This window comes from Diabrotica virgifera, chromosome 6, assembly GCF_917563875.1.
Source record: "Diabrotica virgifera virgifera chromosome 6, PGI_DIABVI_V3a".
In the NCBI taxonomy this organism is placed as follows: Eukaryota; Metazoa; Arthropoda; class Insecta; order Coleoptera; family Chrysomelidae; genus Diabrotica; species Diabrotica virgifera.
In genome coordinates, this window is record NC_065448.1 from 21,079,482 (window position 1) to 21,100,394 (window position 20,913).

Consider the following 20,913-nt stretch of genomic DNA (forward strand, 5'->3'; position numbering starts at 1 on the left):
TGTGCATTGTTAATAAAAACTACAGTCGGAAAAATGAAAGAATACCCATGAACGATCATATTAAGCACATGTTTTGGATTTGCTGTCTTTTTCTATAAATAACAAACGGGAGAGATAGATTATTAAGTGTTGTCTACAAAGCAAAAACGTTATCCAAGACATACACAGTTACATATTTATAATTGACAGAGTGAGACGGCGATACAATTGTTCAACATAGTTATATTAACTTAGTAGAAAATTTAAACTCACACTTGACTATTTCTGTACTTCTAATGCCATTCTTAGAAAAACATTTAACAAGAGTAGAGATAATGATCGTATAAATTACTATTCGAGTAATCATGCTGGTCAACTATAATCTGACTGATTCGATTTCTGTCACTTTGACAGTAAAATTGGGTTAGGTTCGGTAGAGCTTATAAATTTTAATAATCAGTCGTATTTACTTGAATCAATTCAGTTCTTTTATTAGCTATTTTGATATTATATTGTATTTTGGTTTGGTAAGTATTTATTTAATTAAAATTCGCCAATAAAATTTGTAAGTAATCATCTGTCAATATGGTTAACTTCTGTCTATGAGTTAGCCAAATGTGTACATATTACTCTGACTTTTCAATCATAGTGTATGAAATTACAGATTAGTATATTTTTACGAATGTACATTTATATGCAGACAATGTCTGGAAAATGATCTGGATACCTAATGATCTGAATTCATTAAGTTTACTTTCATTTTAACCACTTAATGCAGCTGGCATAAACGACATTTTTTAAACTCTTGTTACTATTTATGTTTTACGTCAACTAGCAACTTTAACATGGAGAAATTCATAATACTATATTTGCATACTCATTATTTTGGTATTATTAATCTATATCAAATACCGTAATTTCGGGTGACTTTGACTCACTTTCGAAGTTTAAATGTAGATTTCAGTTTTTTGAATACATAAAAGTATGTTTCTTTATTTATGTGTATTTGAGTCTATAACTACTCTTTTGGAAAAATTACACGAAAACACAAAAAAGCGCTTCCTGTATTATAAAAAAAATAAAAATATGGTGTGCAAAGTCACCCGCTAGTGTCGGGTGACTTTGTCTCAAGCTACATTTTATAATTATTCTCTGTGATTATTATTGTTCGGGCTAAAGTGACCCTACCAGATGAATCAGAAACAGACATTTTGTTAGGTGAAAAAAATTTATTTAAATTTCAAACAAAGAAAAACTAAAACTAACATGAAACTTTACATAGGACCCTAGGTTAACAAAAAACATCATTTCTTAACAAAAAATGAACAATAAAACGATTTACAAGCTTTTTTTTAAATCTGGAAAGAAATATCGGTTATCTACAAGTTCCAATGGCTCAGTGAAATCAACATTAGCCAAGTGGTAGGATTTTCTTACGGAGACTTCGGGCCATTGCCATAAACTTCTTTCACCCAGTACCATTACTTGCACCCAACCGTAACAGTTATTACTACCTCTTACAAATCCATCGAATTTTCCTGGAAAGCTGTCAAAGTAGTCAGATACAATTACGAAGTCTCCAACTCCAATGGAAAGCTTATGTAGATCTTCATTATCCCTATAGCTCTCACTAAATGAAGAATTAGACGAAGTATCTGCAAGTTAATAAACCCTGCAGTTGTTACAAGGCTAAAAGCAAATTTAAAATCAGCATTTACTTACTTTAATTTAATATAGAAGCAACCAATGACCAAAATCCAACAATCAACAAACTGGGACAAAGTCACCCGAAAACCGTTAAATTTTGTAGCACCTTGCAAAATAATATCCGACCGTCTTACTGTCTATGTTTAGACTGAAATAACGATGCACGGAGGTTAAGAATTCACAGATTTTCAATATGCCACTATGCAATTAATCTTACTCTTGGAAGTATTATTGGTTGCCAACTTTGCAGTCAAAAAATCTTATGTGGAATGACCAAATTTTAGAAATTCGTTTTTTTCGTAACATAACAAGTATTAGCATAATTTATTAAAATTTTCAAACAGTTCATATGGTACTGATGGTGCGGTATAATGAAATTTACTTGATAATTTATTGTACAATTGCCCTAGTTGCTAAAATATATTTTTCCCAAAATGAGCCAAAGTCACCCTGGCGGGCCAAAGTCACCCAAAATTACGGTAATTAATTATGGTAGTAATAGTAACATTTATCACCAATAAATATATATTATCAGAAAAAGAATAGCATCACAAAAAATTTTTGACACGCCCTTACGTAGCGAAAAATCGTACAGTGGGGTAGTAGTCACATCCGTTTACTTTCATTATTAACTTAGTTTAGACTAATATCATCGATGACGCATGGGTATTCTTTCATTTTTCTGACTGTACAGTACATCAATCATGAGAAATATACCTAGACAAAATAAAGAGACACTATCTTACCCTGTGAGTCCTTCCACTGTATCATCTATGGGAAGTACATGTATTCTCTTGCCATATTTTACATCAGGGCAAGCTTGGATAGAAACTACATCTGAAAGCCTAACTCTTAAATTATTTCTAACATTTCTATTCATACGAATTTTTTCATCGCTACATGTATCATCAGATAATACTATACAAACAGTTTCTTTCCTTCGCTTGCCCTTCAGTAGGACTGTGTCTCCTCTGAAAAGTTGTAGTTCATCCATTTTTGCTTGTGACAAAGCAACCACGGAGTTATCATCGTTAACTGCTTCTTCTACCAAAAGTCTATTTGGACGATCTTTCTTACGGAGAATTGCGGTGGCCAAATCCTCTGGACTGTAAATCAAAATTACTCATAATTATTCTAGAACATTCACTAAGCCATTTTATACATTTTTTACAAAAGCGAAAATCTCTTATATTTTAATGAGTCCGATTGTCCTTTATTCAAAAGCATGTTACTTGAGTTTAGCTACAAATATTTCGAAAATATAATAAAATGTTATACTCCACCATGATGACAATGTACATTTTATATTACAAATCAAAGTAAACCGGTAGTTTAAATAGATATATAAAAAAATATACTCACTTTTTGTTTTCGGCCATTATTTAGTAATGAATATGTACTTAATGTAGAAACTTTTGAAAAATCAGTTCACAATAGAAATTATCTCTTTTATATGATTTCAGTTTTTACTCAAGCACAAAGATGACGATCGTTATTCTGACACAAAATGACGTAGCCTTTTGATAATTTGATACATTTGACAACTGGCAGGAAGCAAGTGATATTTCAGCTGATAAAAAAGGAAACTGTTACACTAAAATTTAATTTTATTAAATAATTCATTAGTAAAAATACGCTAATTACTTATTATAAGAAATATGAATTCTGTTGAAATACAGTCTAATAACAATCTATACAATTGCACGAAGTAGTGGATGAAATCAGCAAAACTTCTGACCAAAGTTTTAATTTATGCAAAAAGAGAAAAAACAAATAAATTTGGTTTTATACAATTTCTTTAAAAATTATGCACATTATTTATTATAATTTATGTGAAATTGCATAATTACACGTACTCAATGGTAATTGGATGTGGCTTGTATTTGTATATTTAAATTACAGAACGCATAAAATCTTCTAAAAACTGTCCACTGTCCATAAGCCACAGAACACGGACGGCGGCACAGAACTTTATGTCGCTATCTCTTTATCATATTTATGAGAGACCCAATGAACCAAAATCACAGAATATTCTTTCCTGAAAGTGAAAGGATGATAATAGAAAGCTTTTTCATTGTCTGCAGACTGAAATAGTTTAACGGAAAACTATTTTTTGAAAGTCATTGTTTGATTTATTAGCTCCATTCTAATTTTTTTAAATTAGAGAGATCAGTATCAGACGATGGAACAGATCAGTGATCAGACGATGACGTATGACATATAGTATCCTTTGTTCTAATGTTCTCTTTGTTAACGCAGTAGAATAAAAAGAGATACTACTACGTATGTAGAATTTAGAATTTAGATCCATAGATTCATAATCATGTGTAATCCATAGTGGTGTAATCCAACTAACATAATTTAAACATTGAATTTTTTGAGGTTTTGGTTTTGAGATTGGTTTTAAGTTAATTCATAATCAAAATAAAACATCTTAAAAAAATTAGACTGGTTTATATTTTGATACCATGCAAAAATACGAGAAACTTGAAAAAATAGGTGAAGGTACATACGGAACTGTATTTAAAGCCAAAAATAGAGAAAGCCTAGAGATAGTTGCTTTAAAAAGAGTAAGACTTGACGACGACGATGAAGGAGTTCCTTCTTCTGCCCTACGAGAAATATGCCTTTTAAAAGAGCTAAAACATAAAAATATAGTAAGGCTATACGATGTACTGCATAGTGACAAAAAGCTGACACTTGTTTTTGAACACTGTGACCAGGACTTAAAAAAGTATTTTGATAGTTTAAATGGTGATATTGACTTGGATGTAGTGAAATCTTTTATGTACCAGTTACTAAGAGGTCTAGCGTTTTGTCACAGCCATAATGTTCTACACAGAGACTTGAAACCCCAGAATTTATTAATAAACAAGAATGGGGAACTCAAACTTGCTGATTTTGGTTTAGCCAGAGCATTTGGTATTCCAGTAAAATGTTATTCTGCTGAGGTAGTCACGTTGTGGTATAGGCCTCCAGATGTTTTATATGGAGCAAAACTTTATACTACTTCTATTGACATGTGGTCTGCAGGTTGTATTTTTGCAGAGTTAGCTAATGCTGGTGGGTATTTTTAAAATACATTTCTCAAATAAAATATTATTGATTTGTGAACCCTTTGTGAATCTTGGCCTGCTTAACAGTGTTTTTCCATTCTGCCCTATCAGATTCTTTTCCCAGTGCCTGATGTTCATTGTTTTAAGATCCCTCTCTACATCGTCTATCCATCTTTTACTGGGCGTTCCTCTTATTCTATTTCCTTGGGGCTTCCATCTCTGGATTACTTTTACAGCTCGATTATCTGGCATTCTTTCTAAGTGACCGAGCCAGTTTAGTTGTGACTTTACAAATCTAACAATATCTGCGCTCTGCATTAGTTCATCCAGCTCTTGGTTCATTTTAATCCTCCACGAACCATTGCTGTAATGGGTTGTTCCAAATATCTTCCTTAGTATTTTGTGCTCAAATATTCTCAGTTGATTTTCATCAGTGGTTGAGAGGGTCCACGTTTCACATCCATATCTAACCACTGGTCTAAATATTGTTTTGTAGATTCCAAGCTTAGACTCGCGCGATTCAGTAACTTACTTTTCATTAAGTCTTTGTATGCATAAAAGCACTAATTACTGCTAAGAATCTGTGTTTGTATGACTGGTGTTGTTGTTGTCATTTATTATTGAGCCTAGGTAGGGAAAAGTAGAGGCATATTCGTCTACTGTCTAAAGTCTGTGGTGTTATGGCAGAAGTTGATATGTCCAAAAAATCGTGTTTTTGGTTTTCAATTGATCTGTACTCTAAAAAGGATGTTTAACAAGGTGGCATAAGAAAATATGTGCCTACATGAAAAATGGAGGTGTTATATGCAGTGGCATATGTTGATATGTCAAAATTAAGAAAAGTTTAAGTAGCCAGAACATGATATGTTACATATCAAGTGATATAGACCTGGATCCCACGTAAGAAAAAAAAGTTGATTAATAGCAAGCTGAAAATTTGTTAATAGCTTAGCGGTGTCTAGTCGGACAAACATTTATGCACGGGAACACTGAAACAGGGGAAGTTTTAACGGTGGAGCATGATAAACGTGTCATCCTGACAAGTTTATGATGGTGAAAAATAGCAAGTTGTTTTTAAGTTTATTCAATAGCCAACGTTATATAATATATGAAAAAATGTTTGTCCGACAAAAAGGTTGGGCATTTTAACGAGTCCGACACGTAGAACATGTCACATCACAGGAGCTATGTTGGTGATGAATAGCAGTCTGTTTTTTGCATGAGAGTTTAATGAAAGGTTAAAAAAGCAATTGGAAGTTCTGTCGGACAAAATGAGTGGGAAATTTTCCTAGTCGGACATTCTAAACATGTAAGATATAGACAAAAATGTTGGTGATAAATAGCAAGCTAATTTTGATTTGTTTATGTACAAATTATATTTTGTAACGCAAAAAGTTATATGTTGGACAAAAAGTTTGGGCAAATCGAAGGAAATGAATAAAAAATATTTTTTCAGAGTCACATATTGATAAAGCTATTTTAGTTGTATATTATTATTTATATTCACATATTTGCTTGTGCATATATATACATCCACACTCCAAAAACAGTGAGGTAAGTATCAATGCATGTATATATTGCAAAACAATTATTTTTTTGGGTGGAGTTTGTTCTAGATATTCTCAAAATGACAATAAAAAATGTCAAAGAACATGTGAAAGCAATCTCTTAGGGTTTTCTAATTAGGCGCATCAGAAAGTACTGAAAATTTCCTACAAAAAACGTTGTATACATTTTTTTCCATACTCAAATCTTAACCCTGTAAACGACATTGAAAAATGTGAAGAGTCTAAAACTTCGGTGCTTATAAGAATAGATGTAAATATGACACATTATGCTTAGAAGTATGTATTAGAAGGCTGCATTTGTCAGTGTGACACTTTGTGCTATACAAAGTAGTATTTGAAAGTACATGGTCTCTGAGTTTCTGTTTCCCACATGTGTTGGAAATTAAAATTTATATTAACTATGGAGTGTTTTTGTGTCTATTTTTGAGTGTCAACAGTTTAAATTTTAAGTCGCCAAATCAAAAGTGAAACTATTCAACGGAACATTTTTGAGTAATTTTCAAACATTTTACAAAGTTAGTAAAATACTTGGTCATCAATTCAATGAGGTTCAATTGCCAGATAATTGTGAAAGTTCTATTGAATATCATTCTTCGTGCTATAAGGCTTTGCTTGATTGAAAAAGGGTACCTAAATAAATTATTACTAAAATTGTATAACGTAATAATTTTTCTCAACTTTCTACAAATGAAATAATAATGTAATTAATATGTCACATGGCAAGAAATAATTTGCTGCCAAAATAAATCGATTAGTTTAAATTTGAAGTTACGATTGCAATTTATTATGAATTATTGTCAAAAGTGACAGTTTTTCTTAAATGGAAATGTATTCATAGACATAAGGGTAGACAGGGAATACAGTGCAAAAAGTCGATAGGTGGTCTATCTATCTCTTTTAACCAAGCAGTCCCGCGCATGTGGCAGACAAAGATAGCTAGACCACTCAATCCATAATATAATTTGCCCGATCTACTATAAATGTATTACAGTGAGGTATCTAAATGATGTTGACATAAATCGAAAGATATCGATTGTAATTGATTGCAGGTACTTTTGACATAGAATAATCACCCCTTATTGAAATTTCAAAAATTATTTTTTTAAATTGTCCGACTACAAAATCTACCCTTTATTTTTTTCTGACAACAGTCATTCTTGGTAAGGAATAATTTACTTAATTAAATTTCGTCTTTGTCAGAAAGCTATTTATCACCAGCATTTTTGTCTATATCTTACCTGTTTAAAATGTCTGACTACGAAAACTTCCCATTAATTTTGTCGGACAGAACTTCCAATTGCTTTTTTAACCTTTCATTAAACTCTCATGCAAAAATCAGACTGCTATTAATCACCAACATAATTCCTGTGATGTGACATGTTCTACATGTCGGACTCATTAAAATGCCTAACATTTTTGTCGGACAAACATTTTCCCATATATTACATAACGTTGGCTATCGAATAAACTTAAAAACAACTTGCTATTTTTCACAATCATAAACTTGTCAGGACGACACGTTTATCATGCTCCACAGTTAAAACTTCCCCTGTTCCAGTGTTCCCGTGCATCAAAGTTTGTCCGACTAGACACCGTTAAGCTATTAACAAATTTTCAGCTTGCTATTAATCAACTTTTCTTTCTTACGCGGGATCCAGGTCTAATAGTAAAATGAATAATTTGTAAATATTGATACTAATAATTAGTGTTATCTTTTATACTATTTACTTACTATGTACCAATACAATACAAATTTGTTTTCTTAAATTTGCAAATAATTTTGTAATTGTTATTAATCTCCTTATTTTGATATGTCCTACCAAGATTAAAAAAAAAGATGGCAAAAGTTGATATGTTTTTCCCCCTCCTATGTAAAAAATTGTATTTGAAAGTAAAAAATTTACATAATACTGTCCATATATTTTTGTCTAATACCATTTGGTTCACATATTCGAGTGCAACGATTTTATATTAACAGGAAACTTGTTTTTCAAATTAAAAAGAAAATATGGCAAAAGTTGATATGTTTTTCCACCTCCACTTTATATAATGCTGTCCATATATTTTTGTCTAATACCATTTGGTTCACATATTCGAGTGCAACGATTTAATATTAACAGGACAAGTTGTTTTTATCATTTGCCAACAATAAATAGCAATTTGGACATATCAACTTTTGCCATAACGCCACAGAAGTATGGTTGTTGACCTTCAGATTCTCATGTTGATTCGACTTTGTGCACTCCATATATTATTTTGTTTTACATCCATTTATATCAGGTGGTGAATCGTAAAACGGGCCATAGGAAACTCAATGTAAAATTCTAAACTGTTGAATTCCTGCTTCCCTAATTATTTTACATCAAAAGTCATGAGAGAATATTTGACAATCCTTTCCAAATTGCGTTTCAATACTTTACAAATTTTGTAAAGGATTGAAATCTGTATTAAAATCAAAAGTTAAAATTGTTCTATGATTTAAACACATTCCAAAATTTTGAAAAATATAATAGATCTGCCACAGTAGGTATATGTGTAAAAGTTAGGCCATAAGTTACTATTTAACTGACAGTGCTCACACCATTGACTGAATAAAAAATGTTTATTATTAATACTTTCTCCGCAACTGAGGGTATCTTATCAACTGTATTGTTTTTAAACAATAAATGATAAAATAGAAATATTGACAGTTCAAAAATGTGAAAATAATAACTTTATTGTGACACATTATTGCACTGTGTGTGGCCTAATTTTGGGTGAAAAACTGAAAAATGTATTACATTTTTACAAAATTTAGGAATATGTTTAATTTGTAGAACAATTTTAACAGTTGTTTTCAATAGAGATTTCAATCCTCTACAAATAATTTCTAATGTCTTTTGATGTAAAATAATTAGGGAAGCAGGAATTCAACAGTTTAGAATTTTACATTGAGTTTCCTGTGGCCCGTTTTCCAATTCACCACCCGGTATAGACCAAGCAGCTTCCAGTTTCAGCTGTATAGCTTTTTCGCTTAATACCCTTTTATTGTGGCTTATTATGGCAACATCATCTGCATATGTTCATATTTTTTCCTCTACGACAACTTAAATTCAAATGGTACTGATTGCCCTAAAAATATCATTTTCATTTAGCATGTTCATCTTTTTACAAAAACATTGTATTTTAGGGAGGCCCCTATTTCCTGGATCAGATGTAGATGATCAGCTTAGGAGAATATTTAAATTGTTAGGTACTCCCACTGAAGATACTTGGAGCGGTATGTCCCAACTTCCAGATTACAAACCATTCCCTATTTATCAACCTAATATGAGTATGTCACAGGTTAGTCAATATTTGTAAATAAATTTATATGGGCCATTCCACGAATATACAACTGTTTTGGATTATCGCGATAACGAATATTTTAGTGTGCAACATAAGAAGTACTAAAGTAAATGGCTCTAATAATTATTCCAATAAACAAAAATAATTTGCAATTTACTTTCGTTCTTCATATTTTGCACAGTAAAATATTCGTTTCCGAGATAATCCAAAACAGTTGTATATTCATGAAATAGGATATATTGTTAATTAGGTAAAAGAAATAAAAAGTAGACATACAATCAGTTTATTGTACGATGGTAGTTTCACTCACATACTAAAGTTTGCTATGCATTGTCAGATCTCTGGAAAGGCTAAAATAAAAATTTGCTAATATTGGGATACTGTCAGGCAGACTATAAATTGTGCCAATATTATGGTTGCACAGGTTTAAAGGAGGGGTACAATTTCTAAATCTATATAAATTTATACTTACATGCCAATACAAGGAATATATATATATATATATATATATATATATATATATATATATATATATATATATATATATATATATATATATATATATATATATATATAGTTATATATACGTAGAAGTATCTTAAAGCTCTATAGACAATAAATGTAGAAATGTTCTTGAGAAGAATGTTAGGATAATAATCAGAAAGAAGACTAATACTATTGATATGATTGTTTGTCTAAATTTTAGAGATGTTATATTACTCAAAGTTATTCTTAGTTATCGTAGAGTGATAATAGTGATATTTACAAATATGTGTTATTATTAACCAAAAAATGCATAAAAAAGTCCTGAAATTAGTCGTTCCACCAACAGAGAAAATACCCAGTACCTTCTGCTCAATTACATATACTTGAAAGATATCAACTAAAATAGCATAACACATAAAAAAGACAGGAATAACACCAGCTTTCAGGACAAACAACAACTTACGCAAATATAATAACTTACGCAAATAATATTTATTTATTTATTTATTTATTTACGGGATTACCCCCATTACAACACATACAGTATAAAATCAATCTCTGTAATATCTACTAAACTAGCGTAAAATAAATCTTAATTACATACTTATTAAACAAAAACGAAATATTAATAGTTATCGATTACACATATTACATCTATTACACAAATCAGTTCAAATAAACAAAAAGTACCTGTCAAGCTCTTTTAATCCGATTCTTAAAACCAGCCAAGGAGACACCAAACATTTCCAAGTTATTCTCGTTTATAATTTTTAGTGTTCGCTCAATGGGCGAATGCATACCATAGTTTGTCCGATGAAAAGGTATATAAAACAAATCAACATATCTGAGACTTCTGGAGGGAACATATAAATTAATAGATTGGAGAAGTTCAGAACAACAAATTAAACCATTTATTAATTTAAACACAAATACCAAATCAGAGTTATCTTGTCGAGTTTTTAATAAATTCATATTGAGTGTTTTTAAAATATAGGTATAATCATGATTAGTAATGCGTATGTTTAATTTGTATGCACAATATCTCAAAAATTTATTTTGCAATCTCTCCAACGTAGTAGAATGAGCTTGGTATTGTGGAGACCATACAATAGATGCATATTCCACTTTAGATACAACCAAAGCATAATATACCGTTCTTAAAGCCCCTACAGATAGTCTCAGACAGTTGCGAATGATAAAGCCCAAAGATTTTGATGCATTTACTGTTACACTATTTATATGTTGCACAAAACGCAACTGCTCATCAAATGTGACTCCTAAGTCTTTTATTGTTTTAACATAAGACAATTCATTTTCATTAATTGTTTAAGAAGTATCATATTTTTTATTACCTCTATAAAAGCTTATATAACAGCATTTAGCAACATTTAAATGCAAAATATTATTCTCACACCAAATACTCAACCGGTCTAAATCTTCTTGAATTAATGTTACATCAACATTTGAATCTACGGATTTAAATAATTTCAAATCATCTGCAAACATCAGGAAATCGCAATTTCTAAAACACTCTGATATATCGTTCACAAATATATTAAATAACAAAGGTGAACAGTGAGCTCCTTGGGGTACTCCTGATGTCACATGAATTATATTTGAATTAAAACAACCTACTCTCACCTGCTGTGTGCGATCTCTTAAAAAGCTATTGAACCATTGTAAGGATTGATGACTGAAGCCAAAAGCATTTAATTTTCCCAATAACATGTTATGATCTACTCTGTCAAATGCCTTGGAGAAGTCAGTATAAATAGTATCCATCTGACTTTTATTCTCCAACGCGTTTAATATTTTTTGTTCAAAGAGTACTAAATTTGTTACCGTTGATTTATTCTGAGAAAATCCATGTTGATTGTGTATTAGACGCTCTTTACAATAAAATTTTAATTGATCGTGCAATAGTCTATCAAAAAGTTTTGGTATAGAGGATTGTTTACAAACGCTTCGATAATTTGTTATGTCTTGTTTATTACCTGATTTAAAAATTGGACAGATATAAGAGTGCTTCCATAAAGTTGGGAAAACTGATGTCTTTAATGATGACTCAAAATATAATAAATATAACAACTTATATGTGGTGACTGCCCAAAAACTTACATTGGTCAAACTGGTAATACCTTTAACAAACATATCAGAACACAAAAGGGCTTTCAATAATAGAAAAACAGATTCTATATACCCACTTCACCTTCTAGACTAGGGGGTCACCAATTGGCGGACCGCGGTCCGCATCTGGACCGCAGGCTAGTTTTGTGCGGACCGCAATTAAATTCAGAATATAGTGTTTTACAATTTTGAAAATGTTTGACCATGAAATTGTGTACTATGTTTGGCTCAACTTATGTGTGCGAAGCCGCTTTTTCAAGAATGAACTTTATTAAAAATCGGTACAGATCTCAGCTAACAGATTGAATATTTTAACTCCCTAATGAGAAACAGTTGCACTAAACTCATTCCAAACTTCATAGTCGAGGAAATGAAGCATTTTGGCTCGCAATTTTTTCGTCCAGCATGGATTTACTTGAAATTTTCACAGAAGGTAGGGAATAGTCCGAGGATCATTTTCTATATCATGCTGCTGTACGCTAAAACCTTGGGGGTAGTTTCCACCCCATCTCGGGGGTGGGAACTTTTTATTACATTTTAACCATGTAAATCGATGAAAAGAAAAAAATGTTTTTTACATTTTCTTCGTAAAACTAATATTTTTCGAGTTATTCGTGGTTGCAAGTAACAGTTTTTCGACGGAAAGATCGACTTTTTTAGAGGGTTTTTTGAGAATAATTCGAAAAATGTGCATTAAATCAAAAAAACTGTAGACATCAAAATTGTATCTTTTAGTAACTCAAACGAAACTGTTTTTCTATAATATTTTTACGACTAATACAAACCGAGATACGGCATGTTAAAGGTTAGCTTTTTTCGTCAAATGCGTAATTTGAAATAATCAAAGCAAAATAACGGGAAAACTTTGCATTTTTTCAGGAAAACTTACATGATGGTTTTTCAAGTATACAATAAGATCTTTCAAAAAAAATAATAAAAAGTTTCTATCATAAAAATTGAGCAACTTATGATCAAAAAAGAAGTCGGTACCTATTTTTCTCTACGAAAAAAACAGTGAAAACAACCCCCTACCTACCCTTGTAACTAAAAATTGGTCTTCGCCTTTCTGTAATTCCTATTATATTTATATTATCAATACACCCAAGAAGTTTGACCTATTTAAAAGGCCTAATTTTAGAAAAATTGTAGTTTAAAAAAAATTGTGATTTTTTTCAATTTTGCATTTTTTATCATTTTCTTCAGAATATCTCCGAAAATACTGGAGATACGAAAAAAATGATAGACTACTAAATTGTAGCTTTTTTAATATATACAATTTCCTTATGCATAGATTTTCCTTACAGTGAACAGTTAGCGAGATATAGCTGTTTAAATCATCTATTTACGAACAAACATCCCCTTATTCGAGCCCTTTAAACCCACTTCAATTAAAAATTAAGGGATCTTACGGGATTTAATTTACACAGTCTTATTACTCTTCAAAAATCCTACAAAACTGTTATCGAAAAAACTTTCTATCGCCCAAAATGAAGGAGCTATGTTTATAAAACTAATTTTTTTTCGAAAAATTCGAGTAGTCCCCTTATAGAGCATTTTCAATGTACTTATATATTACCACAGAGCCGGTTCGTATACGGGATGACTAAAAAGCTATTTGTGTGTGTATTTTTATATATCTGTAAATTCGTATTTTTGTGTAAATAAATGTTTTTGTAATTCTTTAATTCTACTTTTTTTCTGTATAGATCTATTAAATTGTCTACTTATAAAAATTGCAATGTTATTAAGGATGGTCTTTAAGAGTTGAAATATTATGATATTATATCCTAAAGCATAAAACAATCATTATTTAACCAGTCAAGACCAAATTTTACCTATATTAAAGTTTACAATGTTTGTATATAATTTTTGACAATAAGGGTAGTTTACACACCACTAAAAAATAATCAACGCCCTTGAGCATGATATAGAATATGAAGTACAGGGTAAGATGATCCTAACCCCCAAATTTTTATGTAAATTGATGCAAGCCGAAATTATTCTTTTAGGATAAGTAAACTTTTCATATATAGCTCCAACAAGGGTGGTTTTAAGGGTTGAAAACATTGTGATATTATATCTTAAAGCACAAAAAAAATCATTATAGGTCTGGATCCCACGTATGAAAAAAAAATTGATTAATAGCAAGCTGAAAATTTGTTAATAGCTTAAGGGTGTCTAGTCGGATAAAACTTTGATATATGGGAACACTGGAATAGGGGCAGTTTTAATTGTGGGAAACAGCTTAAAAATTTGGAACGGTCAGACTACGAAAAACGGCACATTTATTTTGGTCCGACAGAATAGATTTAAACTCTCCGAACAGAGATTAAACTCTCATGCAAAAAATCAGACTGCTATATATCACCTGTCATAATTCCTGTCATTTGACATATTTTACATGTTTCACTCATTAAAACACCCCATTTGGTGATAAATAGCAGTCTGATTTTTGCATGAGAATTTAATCTCTGTTCGGAGAGTTTAAGTCTGTTCTGTCGGACAAAATACATGTGCCGTTTCGTGGTCTGACCGTTCCAAATTTTTAACCTGTTCCACAATTAAAACTGCCCCCTGTTCCAGTGTTCCCATATATCAAAGTTTGTCCGACTAGACACCCTTAAGCTGTTAACAAATTTTCAGCTTGCTATTAATTAACTTTTTTTTCATACGCGGGATCCAGACCTATTATGTAACTAATAAGAAGCAAATGTTGACAATATTAAAGTTTAAAATGTCATTTTATAATTTTTTTACAATTAGGGGGCTGGTTTTCACCCTTAAAAAACCAAAAGCGTACAACGGCTCAATATAGAAAATGAACTAGAGGGTAAAATGAGCCTAATCCCAACTTTTTGTACAAATCGATGCTGGACGAAAAAATTGCGAGGTTTTGCCATTTTTCCAGCTTCATTTCCTCGACTATCAGATAGGTTGTGCATTTTTTTACATAAGAAATAAATTTTTTCAAATAAATTCAAAATCGTCTTTTTGCCTCGAAAAATGCATTTTTAGGTTTCTTGGGCAATTTTAAACAAAAAAGGTCTTGTAATTTTTCTTAAAAGTTGATAGTTTTCGTGTTATAAGGGATTTAAAATCTGAAAAATGTGAAAATAAGCATGCGCATTTTCAATGCTTGAAAACTCATGTGTAAATTATTAGTGTTCAGGTTGACAAGTGTCTAAATTGAAGCATATACATTCAATTTCAAGATCCTAACGAGTAATTAGGGGATATTTTAATATCGACCGTTGTTTTTTAATTGTTAATCATCGCACGACTCGCTTGGTGTGTCTATATCGCAGATATTGGGACCGTGCAAGTTCGGCAAAGCGACTCCTATTTCTACGCTCTGTACTTTTACTCGCACTTTTAATTGTATTGGCCAATTATATTAGTCCTGGTTACTGGATAATTGTCAAGGCCATAATCCAAAAAAAATAAGAAGAAAAAATAAGATTCAGGTTATGTTATGAAAACGAAACAATTGTATGTAATAAATAAAATTAGTTATTAAAATGCAGTACTACTGCAAGCAAAATACAATTAATAAAATTTACCTTTATATAATAATTACACATCATATCAATATTGTGGAGCAATATATAATTTTTCTGCTTCAATGACACAAGGTATTAAATAAACGTCAATTTGACAATTTCAATTGACAATATGAATTATTTAAGATAGTTGCAATATTTCTCCGCAACTCGCGCACGGTCGTTTCTCGTTTCCCTTCCAAGTACTTGCACACCGCGAATACATATTATATTATGTATGTACTTATGCGAAAAATTCCCAACAAATACTTGACATTTATTAAAATTTTATAATATATTATTGAATATAACTTGAATGTTTAAACTTTAATTTAGGCACTTGACAACCTCAAAAATAATAATTTACACATCAGTTTTCAAGCTTCAAAAATCCATATTATCGCATTTCTCAGATTTTAAATCACTTAAAACTCCAAATTAACTTTTGAGAAAAATGACACAAGATCTTTTTTGTTTGAGATGACCCAAAAATGCTAAAAACATTTTAGGGGGCAAAAAAGGTGATGTTTTGAATTTGTTAAACAATTTCTGCCCAAAAATATTTTAAAGAAGATATTTTTTAACAATAATCCACAAAGAAGCCGAATCAGAACAACCAGACAGGTAGTGTTAATTCCGGACCCCGGAAGTGTCATAGGTTTTCGAAACGGACCCTCGGGGAACATAATTGGTGACCCATCTTCTAGATTCTAGACCATAATCATTATTTAAATGGCCAATTTCAAATTCTCTATATTCAAAATAAAGGCCTTAGAATAGTATATATCCAAAATATGTAGCGACTATACAATTGCTATGTTTAATTACCAAGAGGAAATGAAAGTTTTAAAAACTTTAAAAAATGATGACTCCATAACAATCCTACCAGCAGATAAAGGAAATGCAACTGTAATAATGGATAAAATACAATATGAGGACAAAATTACAGATCTAATTACAAATGGACCTTATACCAAATTAACGAAGGATCCAACGAAGACACTGGAAAACAAAATTTATAAAACTTTATTCAAATTTAAAAATGATCTAACGTACTATCAAAGAAAATTAATGACACCTCATTACAGTAAGACACCACATTTTTATGGAGTACCGAAAATTCATAAAGCGAATATTCCACTTAGACCCATTTGTAGTACCATCAATTCTCCTTGTAGTGAGCTCTCAAAATTTTTATTAAATATTATAAAACCATTTGCAAATAATAATGACACATTTATAAAAAATACACAACATTTTTTAAACAAATTAACAAATATTGAATTTAATCCAAATAATATTTTAGTAAGTTTTGACATAAACAGTTTATTTACAAATGTGCCATTAGATAAAACTTTAAACATAATTAAAACGAAGTTAGAAAATGATAATACATTGACAACTAGGACAAAACTAAATGTATCAGCTATAATGGAGTTATTGACATTATGTACTAATAATACCTATTTTCAACTAAATAATGAATTCTATAAACAAAATTTTGGTCTAGCAATGGGCTCTTCTTTATCTCCATTATTGTCTAATATATTTATGGAGGATTTCGAAACTAATATCATTTCTAAACAAAATTTAAAACCCACAGTATGGTGGAGATATGTAGATGATGTGTTTTCAATATGGCCTCATAGATCAGAATTGTTGGATACATTCCTGAATATTATAAACGATCAAGAAGAGACAGTAAAATTTACAATGGAAAAGGAATACAATAACACTTTACCTTTCCTCGATGTTTTAGTCTCAAAGAAGGATACTGGATATGAGACTCAAGTGTATAGAAAACCAACACACACCAACAGATATCTCAATTACAAATCAAATCACAACATCAACGTTAAAAAGGGAGTCATTAAATCCTTATATGATAGAGCCAAAATTGTTCCAACGAAAATTCATTTTTAGAAGAAAAACAATTGTTAACATCTGTTTTATTAAAAAATGATTATCCTTTATCGTTTATAAATAAGGAATTGTCAAGATTGGATCGAATAGAACAGAACAACTTAGAACGGGATCCTACAACATTCACAAGAAATAATACGAGGAAAATAACAATACCATATATAAAAGGACTATCCGAGAAACTTAAAACAATAGGAAATAAATTCAACATTTCAACAACATTCAAAACAACAAACACATTGAGATCTATTCTATCTAAAACTAAACCTAACAATGAACAAGAAAGAACAAAGAATTGCATTTATAAAATACCTTGTGAATGCGAACAATTTTATTTAGGTGAAACATCAAGACCATTAAACGTTAGAATAAGTGAACATCAGTCTTATATTAAAAATAGAGAATTTGATAGATCTCAAATATGTCAACACGCATGGGATAATGAACATAGAGTTCAGTGGAGAGATTCAAGTATAGTCCTGAAAGAATCAGATAGTAAAAAGAGAAAAATCAAAGAAGCGGCTCTAATTATGCTAAATGAAACCAATTGTGTCGCAAATTCCTCGGTAGAATGCAGTAGGATTACCCATACTGAAAGAGGAAGTCAATAGAAAGAAAATACCACGATTAGTAAGTCAATAACATATCGAGTTAGTACAAATTTTATATTTTAGTATTACTTATTATATATCTATGTATTATTAATATTATTTATAATTTAAACATATTTAAGTCAGAATTTGATATTAGTTTTTTGAAGGTAAATTAAATGCAAGACCAAATACTTACGATGTCGGGATAGTATCATGAGGTTTTTTCCTGGTTTTCCCTCGTGATTTACTATGAAGTCTCTAACGCGAGAATTTTACTATCATCGTTGCATTTGGTTGTCTTTTTAAAGACAGATCACATGCTATGATTTTTTTTGCGACGGATATTCTTGAGTTGGGATTGATTTCATGTAATCGAATGAACTATCTTTTAGTAAAGTCGTCCCAGGAACGCAACTCATAAATATTGGCGAGATCATTTTAAAGTCTTCTACTTTAAAATGTATAATATACGTCTGAATTGCCAATATAAATGAGTCAGATTAAATAAATTATTAGAAGAATTTTTTTACTTAGCAACAACATTTTTGTTTATTTTAGAAGTATTTTGTATTTTGACAACGAAACCCGATTTGGGCTTCGAAACGTTAATAAATTCATTTTTTTAGTAAAATTGTGGCTCATTTCCCATAGAAAATAGTTAATTTTAATTACCAAATTTGTTAAAGAAAATGATTTATACCAAAATGTTTTTTAGGTGGTGCCAAAATTAGGTAACAGAGGACGAGACCTCCTTCAGAAGTTATTAGTGTGCAATCCCATGGGTAGGATATCTGCAGATGATGCTATGTCTCATCAATATTTTATTGACTTAAATCCATCTGTAAAAAATGATAGGTGCTAGTTTTTATCTCAAGGAGTGTTTCAAGTCAAACTCAAAAAGATCAAAGGAAGAGGCTTTGAACTAACATTCTACAATCCATTCATTTGCACAATAACCGATGACATAAGTGCTGAAATATATATAAGTGCTGTTGTTAAAAAACAGTGTGATTGAAAAGTAAAATATTGTAAACATTATTGTTAGTTTTAAAATAATTTTTCTACAATATTTGTAAGAAATTTATAATTTCTAGTCATTTTGTCCTTCAATACGAATTATACTTTATAATATTGTGATCATAATCTGTAATTATTTTTAAGAGTAAAAATTATATGGATGACCTAGTTATTTTTCTGTAGACATCATTTTAAACTGAAATTTTCAAAAGATAAAGACAAATACCTAATAAATAAGACAAACTAGATAAAGTTACTGGAAAATTCTACAAGCTATTTTAATCGTTTACACAGCCTATGACAAGGATATGCCTTATCCTGAATGTATTCTACTTAACATCACATTAGAGAAAATAATTAGAAGTCAGCACAAGAGGGACAATGATAACAAAAAGGGTACAAATACTAGTGTTTGCAGATGAAATTGATATTCGCGGTGTGCAAGTACTTGGAAAGGGATACGCGAAACGATCGTGCGCGAATAGCGGAGAAATATTGCAACTTTCTTAAATAATTCATATTGTCAATTAAAATTGTCAAATTGATGTACATTTCATACCTATTGTCATCTAAGAAGAAAAATTGTATATTGCTGCACAATATTGATATGATATGCAATTATTATATAAAGGTAAATTTAATTAATTGTATTTTACTTGCAGTACTTCATTTTAATAACTAATTTTATTTTTTCTTCTTATTATTTTTTTTGGACTATGGCCTTGACAATTATTAAGTAACCAGGTCCATAATATGATTGGCCAATATAATTAAAAGTGCAGAGCGTAGAAACCAGGTGTCGCTTTTCCGAACTTGCACAGTCCCAATAGCTGGAAGCAAAAGGGACATTACAGGAGCATTTATTCAATAGAAAGAGCAAAGGGCGATAGAAAATAGTGTTCTAAAAATTAATCAAATAACGTAATAGAGGTCCCGTCATTTGGGAAGGCACTAATTTGCATAATATGCAACATAATATGCATAGATGCGCCATAATATCGTCCCTATCATTTCCAACTATCGAATGTGAAAAATCGGGTTTTTCAGATTCGATACCTTGCCCTCGCATTATACGTGATACATCTTGTGGCAAATTCTCGTTATTGTAGCTTGATTAGGAGCGCGGGAAATATGCTGTTTAAACCATCGAATATGAACATTTTTTCATTTGATTGGCTGCTAACTGACGAAAATGGTTATATTCGATACTTTTGTTTTGTATAAATATAACTAAAGGTATATTTGTACAACGCTAAATGTCGAATGTGTCACATTCGTTAGTTTGTGTTGTAATTTATTCAACAGTTATTGAAGTTATTCGCAGTGTGCAAGTACGCGAAACGATCGTGCGCGAATAGCGGAGAAATCTTGCAACTTTCTTAAATAATTCATGTTGCCAATTGAAGTTGTCAAATTGACGTACATTTCATACCTATTGTCATTTAAGAAGAAAAATTATATATTGCTTCACAATATTGATATGATACGCAATTATTGTATAAAGGTAAATTTAATTAATTGTATTTTGCTCGCAGTACTGCATTTTAATATATATATATATATATATATATATATATATATATATATATAT

The 20,913-nt window shown here is 30.6% G+C and overlaps 2 protein-coding genes and 1 long non-coding RNA gene across 3 annotated transcripts in view; 1 reads left to right on the forward strand and 2 right to left on the reverse strand.

Moving 5' to 3' along the window:
- Window positions 1-3,217, reverse strand: part of LOC114331583 (transitional endoplasmic reticulum ATPase TER94) — a 40,723-nt gene extending 37,506 nt beyond the window's left edge. Inside the window, exons 1-2 of the mRNA XM_028281191.2 lie at window positions 3,049-3,217; window positions 2,433-2,792 (exon numbers count right to left, since the gene is read on the reverse strand). Of these exons, the coding sequence (XP_028136992.1) occupies window positions 2,433-2,792; window positions 3,049-3,065 (377 nt within the window). The 5' untranslated portion in view covers window positions 3,066-3,217. The remainder of the gene's footprint in view (window positions 1-2,432; window positions 2,793-3,048) is intronic.
- On the reverse strand, window positions 1,189-2,397 carry LOC126887090 (uncharacterized). The gene is made up of 2 exons (XR_007698959.1): window positions 1,702-2,397; window positions 1,189-1,634 (listed from the first exon to the last, which is right to left on the reverse strand). It is a non-coding gene; the product is annotated as an uncharacterized LOC126887090 (long non-coding RNA).
- A 509-nt stretch (window positions 3,218-3,726) lies between the features above and the next one.
- LOC114331593 (cyclin-dependent-like kinase 5) lies at window positions 3,727-19,486 on the forward strand. The gene is made up of 3 exons (XM_028281199.2): window positions 3,727-4,749; window positions 9,480-9,634; window positions 19,021-19,486. The coding sequence occupies exons 1-3, from the start codon at window positions 4,155-4,157 to the stop codon at window positions 19,165-19,167; spliced, it is 897 nt and encodes a 298-aa protein (XP_028137000.1). The 5' UTR covers window positions 3,727-4,154; the 3' UTR covers window positions 19,168-19,486.
- The last annotated feature ends 1,427 nt before the right edge of the window (window positions 19,487-20,913 follow it).

Coding starts and splice junctions, on each gene's coding strand:
- LOC114331593 (XM_028281199.2), top strand. CDS start 4,155: ATGCAAAAATACGAGAAACTTGAAAAAATAGGTGAAGGTACATACGGA. Junction 4,750..9,479: donor TGCAGAGTTAGCTAATGCTG/GTGGGTATTTTT, acceptor ATTGTATTTTAG/GGAGGCCCCTATTTCCTGGA. Junction 9,635..19,020: donor CTAATATGAGTATGTCACAG/GTTAGTCAATAT, acceptor AATGTTTTTTAG/GTGGTGCCAAAATTAGGTAA.